At 36.6% G+C, this 10546-nt stretch overlaps 1 protein-coding gene across 2 annotated transcripts in view; it reads right to left on the minus strand.

Moving 5' to 3' along the window:
- The window catches only part of PPP3CA (protein phosphatase 3 catalytic subunit alpha), a 105449-nt gene extending 95467 nt beyond the window's left edge, over nucleotides 1–9982 (minus strand). For both annotated transcript variants that reach the window (XM_031553119.1, XM_031553120.1), the window contains exon 1: nucleotides 9786–9982. In XM_031553119.1, coding sequence (XP_031408979.1) covers nucleotides 9786–9894 — 109 coding nt within the window. In that variant the 5' untranslated portion in view covers nucleotides 9895–9982. The remainder of the gene's footprint in view (nucleotides 1–9785) is intronic.
- Between the last annotated feature and the right edge of the window lie 564 nt (nucleotides 9983–10546).

Consider the following 10546-nt stretch of genomic DNA (forward strand, 5'->3'; position numbering starts at 1 on the left):
CTTTAATTGTACCTGCAGCGAGGCTAGCATTTTCTCTCATAAGCCTGAATTAAAAAAAAAGGAAAATGAAGTGGAAAAAAAAAAGCAAGATTAGCTTTCATAATTCATTGTTCTAGACAGCCCTGACTATTGAATGTGACAAAAAGTAAACCAAGCAGAAAGCAAATAGAAATGTTTTTGCGTTGCCACTTTGCCAAAGGATGAAATCACAGGACAGAATTCGGTGACCACCAGCAATGGCTTCCATCCATATTGCCTTCCAGATCTCAGACTGCATGTATAGACTGAAACAATAATTTTGTAGCATTTTCCACTCAGAATTTCTTGTGGAGGTAGATTTGGAGCACGAGAGGAAGAGTAAAAGTGACTATCAAGTTATGTTATCTTTCAGAAGTAACCTCTGAAAGTAATGATGATACATCTACAGAGCCAGAAGGATTCTCTGCAGTGCTTTTCCTTGTGCTGAGCTTCTTTTGAAGACAACTATGCAAGCTAGATAAAAAAAAAAACCTCACAGAAAGTCATAACACTTAGAACAAGTGTTCCATGAGGTTCAACTGCAGAGTTCAAGATATTATTTTTGCAACAAAGAAAGGCAATGAGAAAATAGAATGTTTTTGCTTTAGAATCAGAATCAAGATCCTCCCCACTTATGAAGAATATTTTTTGGTAATTAGCATCCCAAATGGAATAAACATATTAAGTTCAACTTGATTTGGATGCCTAATCTTAAGAAAAGCAAGAAGCAGAATCCAAAACGTCTTCTGGAGACAGCAACAAGGATCAATTTGAAACTCATTCACTTTTTAATGAGTTGATGCTCTTAAAAACACATAATGATTCAGTCAGGAGATAATTTTATGGCTCGACTTACCACCAGTACAAGTCTCACACACTACTGCTACAATTCTGTAAGTAACAGCAAGATTCTTTGATATCAACTGTAGATTGAAAGTATGCTTCTGTTCAGCACAAGGTGTCTTCACAATTGGTGCATTTATTTAAAGAGCATGGATTTTTTACAGAGATTAAAGACAATTTAGAAGTGCTAGATTCTTTTACACTAATTAAGATGTTTTCAACTAAATCTTCCATTTAAAAATGGAAAATCTTCACAGAGAATATTACATATGCTTGGAAATTATTCTGTAAACGTTTCAACTTAGTAAACTACAGAAAACTAAATATGGAAAGCTATCTCAACTCTGGTAGTATTTTTTAGAATAATTAGAATGCTTATGAAAAAATATCAAAAGGCATGAAGAAGAAACTTCCCCAGTAAAACATATTTCTATAGTCATCATTTCCAACTTGAAATTCTCTCTGAATTATGCTTTGTGATGACAGGTAATGTTTATGATCTCTCTTAAGAAAGAACCTGTTGGTTATCTCCTTTGCATTTGCCAGCACTTCAAAATCAGGTTTTGGTGAAAGGTTAGATGTACAAACAGGAAGCACAGATGAAGACAAGAGGCTGTCAATGGTAGCTCTAAATGTGCTACCACACTCTAAGCAACAGAGGCACACATTTGTATACAAATTCATAGATTGCATAAACCTAGAGGTTTATCTCATTGGAATAGTCTCTAAATGGCAATGGTCAGCTAACACACACAATGCTATTTGTCTGTCCTGCTATTTGTCCACCCCCTCACACTCCACCAATTCCTTTTCTTCTCTCTCATAACTGTTTCCAGCTTGGTTTCCATACTCTGGATGCTCCAAAGTTGTTGCAGGTATGGCATCAGTAACACAGAATCAATACCCCTTTCCCTCGCTTACATAAAAATCCTTATCCCTATTATTACTAACATACACAAAGTGGGGAGCTCCAGCTCACGCATGACTGCTAGATTTTTGCTTTGCTGGGGGCAAAGGACTAAAAGACAAATGTACATTGGAATTTCCTTCTCTCTACCTCCTTCTATCTTTCTCATATCAGCAGCTCCATCATCCAGACTGGGGGAAGAAGGTATGCGGGTGGCTGTGATTTCAGCAGCGATCCCACTGGATTCCCACATCTCCTTCCAATATAAACTACAATCTAAGATTGATTTAAATTTAACCCGAGGCCAGAATCAGAGAGATAACTAGGTAAAGCTAAGAGAACACACACAAAAAAAGCAAGAACAAAGGATCTCTACATTTCTAACAAGCATCACACTGTGCAAACAATGATGCTTGTTTTTGAAAAAGAACTCAAATAGCAAAGCTATCAAAATATCAAAAATCCAACTCAAGTAGTTTCACCTATTAGATGATTGCAAAGCAAATATAAAATTTGATTTGCAAGTTTTAAGAAAAAAATCTTTGGTAAGCAAAAATAAATACCACTGCTATGATATTCCATGTCCTCTTGAAACAGTTGCAGAAGAAAAACTAACACGCTGTATTGTGCCACTTGTATTTATAGGATAAAGAAGTATCATCCCGCCCGCCTCCCCTCCCCCCACCTCCAAAAAAAAAACCAACGAAACAACGAAAAAAACTTATACAGTCAGAACAAAGCACTAAAGAGTTAGGTGGTAGCAAACAATTGCTTTTTATATTTTACTGCTGGTTATTTTGTAACTAATGCAACTTCAGTGCTGACTTGAAGCCCAATACAGATTTGATCCTCTATTTCATAGCATCAACTTAAGCTCTTATACCTGAAGAGTATCTATGCTTCTATGATTTCACTCTGAATTATTTGACTGATTTTTGCATCATAGCAAGTTAACTATACATGAATTATTTATAAGAATAAGTGAGGTAGTTGTATCCACTTGGCAATAATGATAGATTTAGGCATCTGCTACTAGAAAACATCAGCTCTGCCAAAATGTCAGATGCTAATAAGTGAAGCAGCTCAATTAAGCTACAAGACACAATCACTTTGTTCTACCAAGGATGTAGGCAGGCATATTTCAATCCATCTCTGGAACTGACAGGCAGATGCATTTCAGTGAAGAAACAGATAAAAAAATTGCAATACATACAGCCCTACATCTTCACCTTGCTTGAGAAGTCTCAGGTTTTTAAGGTGCTAGTCTGACTTATTATGAGTTCTCAGTAAAGCATGCAAAATAGCTGAAGCAGTTTTAATCAACAAACCAATTAAAGACTTTAATCAAGTTCACTTTATCTGTTCAACAGTATGTTCATATCAAATTATTTTTAACGGGTGTTTAATATGCAGATTCTTTGCATTTTAATAACACTTTCAACAGTGATATGTAAAAAGAAATGTGCTGTTACAATAGGAAACAGCACTGACATACACTGAGAAAACCCACTTTAAAAATGATGGGAAATGTCACCTTAGAGTCTAATGTGTTGAGTCAAAGAACACAGTTGCCATGCGAAAGCCATGGACTATCACTTGCTTTTAAGAAGGTTGCAAGAGTAAACGGTGCTGTTGATACTTTCCTCTTCCACTTTGTGTGACTAACTGCACTGCTGAAATGCTGTATTTACGCAGAGAAGATCTAGACTTGAGATTTGAGGCAGCAACAAATAAAAGTTTGTTTCAAACAAACATTTACCTCACTGTAACCAAAGTCAACTTTTTTTGTGATGAAGAATTAACTGCAGGTGATTCATTCCGAAAGGAAGAATAATTTTTGCAGTGTGTCAGGTTCTTGTGTTTTACTGGTCCCCAAACAAAATGCACATTTGTATAACACAGAAACTGCTGCAGTTATACAAGGAACATTTGAAAATCATATGCATTTTAATGCTAGAATGAACAAAATGTTAGCATGTTTTCAGAATGACTAGCAATATATTTAAAGCAGCTGAAGTGGTTCACAACTGGAAGACACCAATACTTGGCTGAGATACAGAAAAGATCATCATATGATACCTCAAGACCCTGGTCTGAGTGTAGATGCCATCACATATTTACAGAACAACCTTAAAACTAAACCCCTAATAAGCAATCTTGTTTACTTTCCATACTGGAATTCTATCCCAAAACTCTACAAAAGTGGGAAAAAAAAAAACAAAAAACAAAAAAACAACTTTTTAGTTTTGCTCTTCAGTCTCTTCAGTTCCATCAAGTCATTTAGATGTGCGCTACACTTTGATGTAATTTTAAACATTATTACCTTTTTACTATAATGTGGACATAAAAATACTTTTATTAACTTGTTTTAGCATTGATCACTTTAGCTAGAAGCTTTTGATGCTTACAAAGTTCTAATTTGTGCAGAATTTGTACTTGCTGATGTTACTTGATGCTTCCAAATGAAAAAATAAAGGCAAAGAACAAATGTACACAGAACATGAGGAAAGGTTCATGCCCAGGAGGTTCCACCATTCCATGGAACAATGTCCCCAGGAAGTATCCAGAAGTTTAAAAGATCTGACAGGCACATGCTGGCAGGGTACTTTTTATGGACCTACACTGCACCAAAGGTTTCTGAAGACCACCAGAACTGCTCTGATTGTTCCCATGTGGGCTACTCTCAAGATTCCTGCAACCTCCCCCACATTCATTAACTTAGGGTTCAAATGGAAAAAACACTACAATGCACTAGGACCAGTAGAGGAAACAGTATGGTCAAAGAACAGAACCTTTGGAGACTAGGACAATTTTTGTTTCTTTTTATAAAAAAATTATACGCTTGCAACAATAAACTTTTATTCTGTCTTCACATGATGCTCAATTCTCCTCACATACCGAGCTGTATGCACCTGTCAATTCAGAAAGCACTGCACACAGTGTAGCATATTGCAAGGGAACGCTTAGAACAAGAGTATATGTTTGTTTTACCTATTTTCCAGTTACTTCTAATTGAAAAAGTGACAGATGATATATCATACCCCATGCCTACACAGGGCCTGGCTACTTTCACCACATCAGAAACTGCTGTCACTGCTACTTCTGCCTTCCACAAACAGAACTGAGAATACCAGGGGCAGTTGCCTGTGTAATGTGCATATAAGTACCATATGCAGAAATACATAGGTTTATAAAGAAGCACATGACTTAGATTTGCATGTTCTTAGTTCACTACAGGAAAGTTTTGTTAATAACAATGGGCAGACTAACCAGGAGGATTGCACATTAAGTACACAAAATGAGAGATGCCACGTGTTACAGGAAAAAACAGCACATAAGCATTACTTTTAAAATAGATAGCAATGGGAAAAATAGACTTACCTTAAAAACCCCAACATGCCTCCCAAGGTTATTCATTTGTGCAATCACATATGCAAGAGATGCGTTATATTAATGATATTAGTTTTACAGATACAGAATGAAAACAATATCTTCAAGAAACATAACCAAAGAGGTAGAAGTAAAGATGCACAGTAATAGAGAAACATATCACTAAGTTCTAGGTCTACTCTCCCAAATGACTTACTCAATTACAAAGTATAAATTCAATTTACAGAAACGTTAAGCTTGGAAGGTCTTCAAGTGCTATGCTCAAAACTGGGTCAATTTCAAAATTTGATCCAGTTTCAAAGGTAGAAATTGGCTGTTGTCATCAGTTATTTTCCTGTGGAAATTGAATTCTGCACTGGGGCCTTCATATTCTATTTTATTTAATTCCCTCCAGATTAATAACACTGTTTAACCTTTTGTAACTTCAAATTTTTGCAGATGTAGGAAAACAACAACATATTATGTTCCAAAAGTGGGCTGGTTGCTCTGAAAAGGACCTGCGAAGAGGAGCTCATTCAGATCAACAAATCATAGAAATTGAAGTGAATAATACACATAATAAAGAGTTCCATATTTAGGATGTGACCAAATTAGGGTTTCAAGTGCAGCCTCTCCTGTATACAAATTATGCTACACATTTCTTAATCGTATAGCTCCTTTCTGCTTTTTCCACACAGCAACTTGAACGAACCACAGTCAAGCAGGGAGAAACTTTCAAGTTGCGCTCTCTTAACTGCAAAAAATATGCTTTAATTACAAAACTTTTATAAATCTTAGTCTGAAAACAACATGGTCAGCTCGCTCACACTTTTCAACACCACTCAGCATAACAGTATCTCCTCATTTCAAAAGACATGTGTGATTTATTGTCTCACAATGCGCTTAAGCCAACGCATCAGTTTTACATTCCAGCAGACATGCAAAGCAATATTCCCATCAAAGGCTTTACCTGCATTTGTTTTTCCTCACTGAACACATTCAAAATCCAAACAGATTACTGTCTTATAGATAATACACAGAAGTATACTATACATATATACCCAGGTACAAAGAATGTTACCTGTGCCCCAAACTCAAAGGAACACATGCTTGGCATACAGTTAAGAGCATTCAGTAGATATTGGATCTTCAAGTGAGTCTCCATTAAAACAAGCATGTAATTAGTTGTCTTGCAAAGGGTTGGTTAAGTCACTTGCCCAGAGTCACTCTATATAATAATGAATCTATATAGTAAGGCCATATAAAACTAACCAGGCAATCCTAAGTCTGGCATTCCCAACTGCTTTTTTTTGGAGTGTGACTTTAGTAAATATTGCCATCAGAGAGGTTCAAAGATGCATTTCCTTAGCCATTTGAAAAAAAAAAACCTATTAAAAATGAGCCAATTTCTCCATGGTATCATTATATCGCTAAGTACACAAAATAGGATTAGAAATTCTAAGGCTGCCACTCAAATATCTTTCATCTGAACACTGAACAGATGTAGTCTAGTGCTAGATCAAGCTCATTAAACCCATGAGCTTAAGATGAAAAACATATGCCTCAAAGAGAACATCAAGTACATGAATTCAGAAACAGCTGAGCCATGGAGGGTGGCAGCATCCTCGTCCCTCTGCTCCCTGCTCAGTTTCTTATGGATGAAGGCTGACAGGGCTATTCTCTCCATTCTTCTGAACTCACATTCGCCAGTCAAGACAAAGTTGCCCAAACACTTCCCAAGTACAAGAGGTCTCTTATAGCATGGACTTTTCATAGTTCAGGCTCTGATCAGACTCATACCTAGCAAAGAGCAGCCCTGAGTAACAACAGTAGGACATTTTGCCTTTGTTATAAATCAGCACTGTAACCGACATACACAGTTCACACATAGCAAACTAAATGAACTTCAGCTAAGGTTTCCAATGAAATAATCAAAAGCATTTGAAAAGTTATATAGCTTTACCAAATTCAAAATCAAAACTCAAAATGACAATCATATTGAATCTTCCAGCTAACCACAGATCCAGAATAAGTTTTATAAAAATAAAAAGTAATAATAATGCATTCTACATTAAATCTCCTTCCAGAACCAGGTATCTTCTCCCTCAAATCAGAGTTTTCTACATATCCACTTTATTTCATGTGACTGCTTATAAACATAATTCTGATATTTTTTTTTTTCCTCTGAGGCCAAATATTTCACCCCTCAAAATAAGCAGAAAGCTAAAAAATGAGGGATGCACATGGCTAAAAGAAATGAAATCTTTTCATATTTTTTTTTTAAAACAAATAACTGATTTTACCAATGCACAATTGTCATACTTGAACAGTTACTCTTTTTTGACGATCGCCATCTCGTTAACCAGCTACAAGGATACGTTTCTAAAAGATGAAAGCAACTCCTCCCACAGAGGTTCCCATATTAATGACTAATGTCTGCTATTCTTCAATAAGACTGCTTTGACACATATAACATTTATTTTTTTCTCCACTATTTAGTGATTGTGTTTATTTTTCTGTAATGTTTGAAAAGAGCTGTCCTCCATTCCACAGTTATTTCTGTACTGTCTGTATACCTTGAAAATCTACCAAATCACTGTTCAACTGATAGTCCCTTTTTCCAGTCACCTGCTGTCAGGCTACTCACACAAAACTAATTGTCAGGTCCATAATGAATCTCACAACCTTTTCCAACCACCCTTCACAATTTTGTTTTCTTTTTTATGATTACCTTCATAACTCCAGCTTTCATGTTAGTTCATACAGAACATCATCACTTCTCAGCTACTCCACTAAAAAGCGTGAGGAGTCCAATCTTCCTACACTAGTTTAAAAGACAATACCTATCAGCTACCCCAAAGAATATTGCAGTATCACAAGCACTGCAGGAGAATAATTTTAAAAGCAAGAACAAAGCAAGACGTAGGCTCCACTGAAAAAAAAGAATCAAAGACTTAAATTATAGCAGTGATATACAATGGGGTAACCTTCAGGAGATTAATTGCTCAAATAGAACTCCAAAAAATTCAAACACCTTCAAAAGCATTTAAGAAATAAAATAAATTTAACAACAGAGAACATTAAATGCAGGCTTAGGAAATCAGTCAGGACATGGCAGACACCTATCCTCATACAGTTTATGCCTTTCAGTAGATTAAAAAGTCCACGGGAAGGAAAAATTTCTCCATGACTGCCACTCAGTTATGCACTGAGAGGTAATAGCTTTACATTGCACCAGAGAAGGTTCAGATTGGATATTAGGAACAGTTTATTCTCAGAAGAGCGATGAGGTAATGGAAAAAGCTGCCCAGAGAAGTGGTAGAGTCATCATCCCTGGAGGATTTCAAGAAAAGAGTAGATATGTCACTTAGGGACACGGTTTAGGGGGCATGGTGGTGACGGGTTGATGGTTGGACTAAATAATCTTAGTGGCCTTTTCCAAACTTAATGATTCCATGATTCTAATGGTACTGTATCCCCACAACTTCCATTTATCAAGTTGAACAACCTGTATTATCCCTTCAAAGAAAATGTCTGCAGAACACTATTCTCAGTTTACTCAGGGGATTCTTTAATTCATTCATCCTGTTTCTTTTATTTTGCCTTAAGCTGCAACATGATTGACATCTTCTCCATCAGGGTAGTAAGGCACCGTGACAAGCTAATTATTACATAAGAGATGATACTCGTTACTTCTCCAGGTCACCTTAGAATCCCTTATTTGGATGTCATTTAAAAATTTATAAGCTTTAACTTGTGTACCAAGTCTAGTCTAGACTAGTTAGTCTAGACACTATGCTCTTTCATTTCAGAGCTATCCTAAAAATGAAGGCTTTGCTATTCGGACACAGTTTATTGTTCATGTTATCAGTGCTGATAACAAAGACTGGTAACTCTTCCAGGTTAGGAAGGATAGAATAAACTATTTCTTTGATTTTTTGTCAGGTCTCCCCTGGAACAAAAGCTACAAGAGGACTCGCCTACTTAAACCAAGTTTAATGGTTTAGTTTCATAGCTTAAGCTAACTAGAATTAGTTATCTTTTTCCTCTCAACTAACTGACTTTCTATGCCACAGATCACTTGCCAAAAATGCATTCATTTCTGATAACAGCAACAAAACAGGGGAGGAGGTGTATTAGAGCAAGAAATGCATTCATAATACAGAAAGTAGTTGAGGCAGGAGACAGAGACGGAAATTCAAAATAGAAGGCATTTCCTGAAGATTAATGAGCGGGTGGTAGTATCTGATAGCCAAGGGCACAATGGGTTCTGCAATCAGCACAACTCTGACTGCAGTCCCAGGCAACACAGACAAGGATTGTGCTAATGTTTTTTTCCCTTTTTTGCTGTACTCATTTCTCTCCATCTTTAGCTGGAATTTCCCTTCACCCTAACACCGTTGTTCTTTCAGAGCCAAACCATGTCTGAATAGTGCTACCAAAGTAAAGGACACTTATAAAATGACAGATGTAATTCCTGGTGAAAAAGGCCAGGTGAAAAATACCTTTTTCAAATTCTTCTAGTCTTCTCTTATAGAGAGAATGAATGAATTTCAAGCTTCCTTAGGAAACCACACACACTACATATTACTTAACATGTCCCATACCAACAACCACCACACCTCCACTACTGTAAATCAGTACTAACCTGTGACTGGTGCATCTATGTCCAGCAAATTTTTTTCTTGACGAAGAATTGAAGCTCCCTCTGTTATTATTCTCAATGCCACACTTTCTTCCAGTCTCCCTTCTTTCATAAGGTGTGCCTTTAAGATATCCACACGTGGCTTGCCATCATTATCAAACACTTCCTTAGCTGTGAGCCGGTGACTTGGAGGAAATGGGACAGCTGTATGGAGAAGAAAAAATCTGATCAGTTTTTAAAGTAAAGCCTCTATTATAGATCATCACACATTTCAAAGTCATCTCTGCTGCCAAACCGTATTAGCATGAATTTCCTATTGCCTCTTATAACTTGGAGCTTAAATTGTTCTAAAATGAAGACATCACTGAAGCTAAGTTATCCATGCACATAAGAACAGCTATTTCATATTTATTAAAAAATTGACAGGAGGATTTAGGCCAAGTTTACAGGCAGACATGTGTGAACAAACCAAAAAACATATGGGAATATCACGGAAAAAAGGGAGTAGAGCAGGGAATGCTGTAGCAGCACTGCAAAGCATTTATATAAAATACAAAAAGCAGTGCAATATTTAATTTACATGTATGAACATGCATAGATACACTCCAATTAAAATGCTGAACTCCAAGATAGATCTCTCTAATGATTTGGGTGGTGGTGGAAGATGTCTTCTTCCTATCACATTCGATACATTCAACTACCACCAAGGCATTCCTGAGTGTGAAGCCAACCACGCTCTAGCAAAGCTGCTTCAGAATGGAGTT

Source organism: Meleagris gallopavo, chromosome 4, assembly GCF_000146605.3.
Source record: "Meleagris gallopavo isolate NT-WF06-2002-E0010 breed Aviagen turkey brand Nicholas breeding stock chromosome 4, Turkey_5.1, whole genome shotgun sequence".
Lineage (NCBI taxonomy): Eukaryota > Metazoa > Chordata > Aves > Galliformes > Phasianidae > Meleagris > Meleagris gallopavo.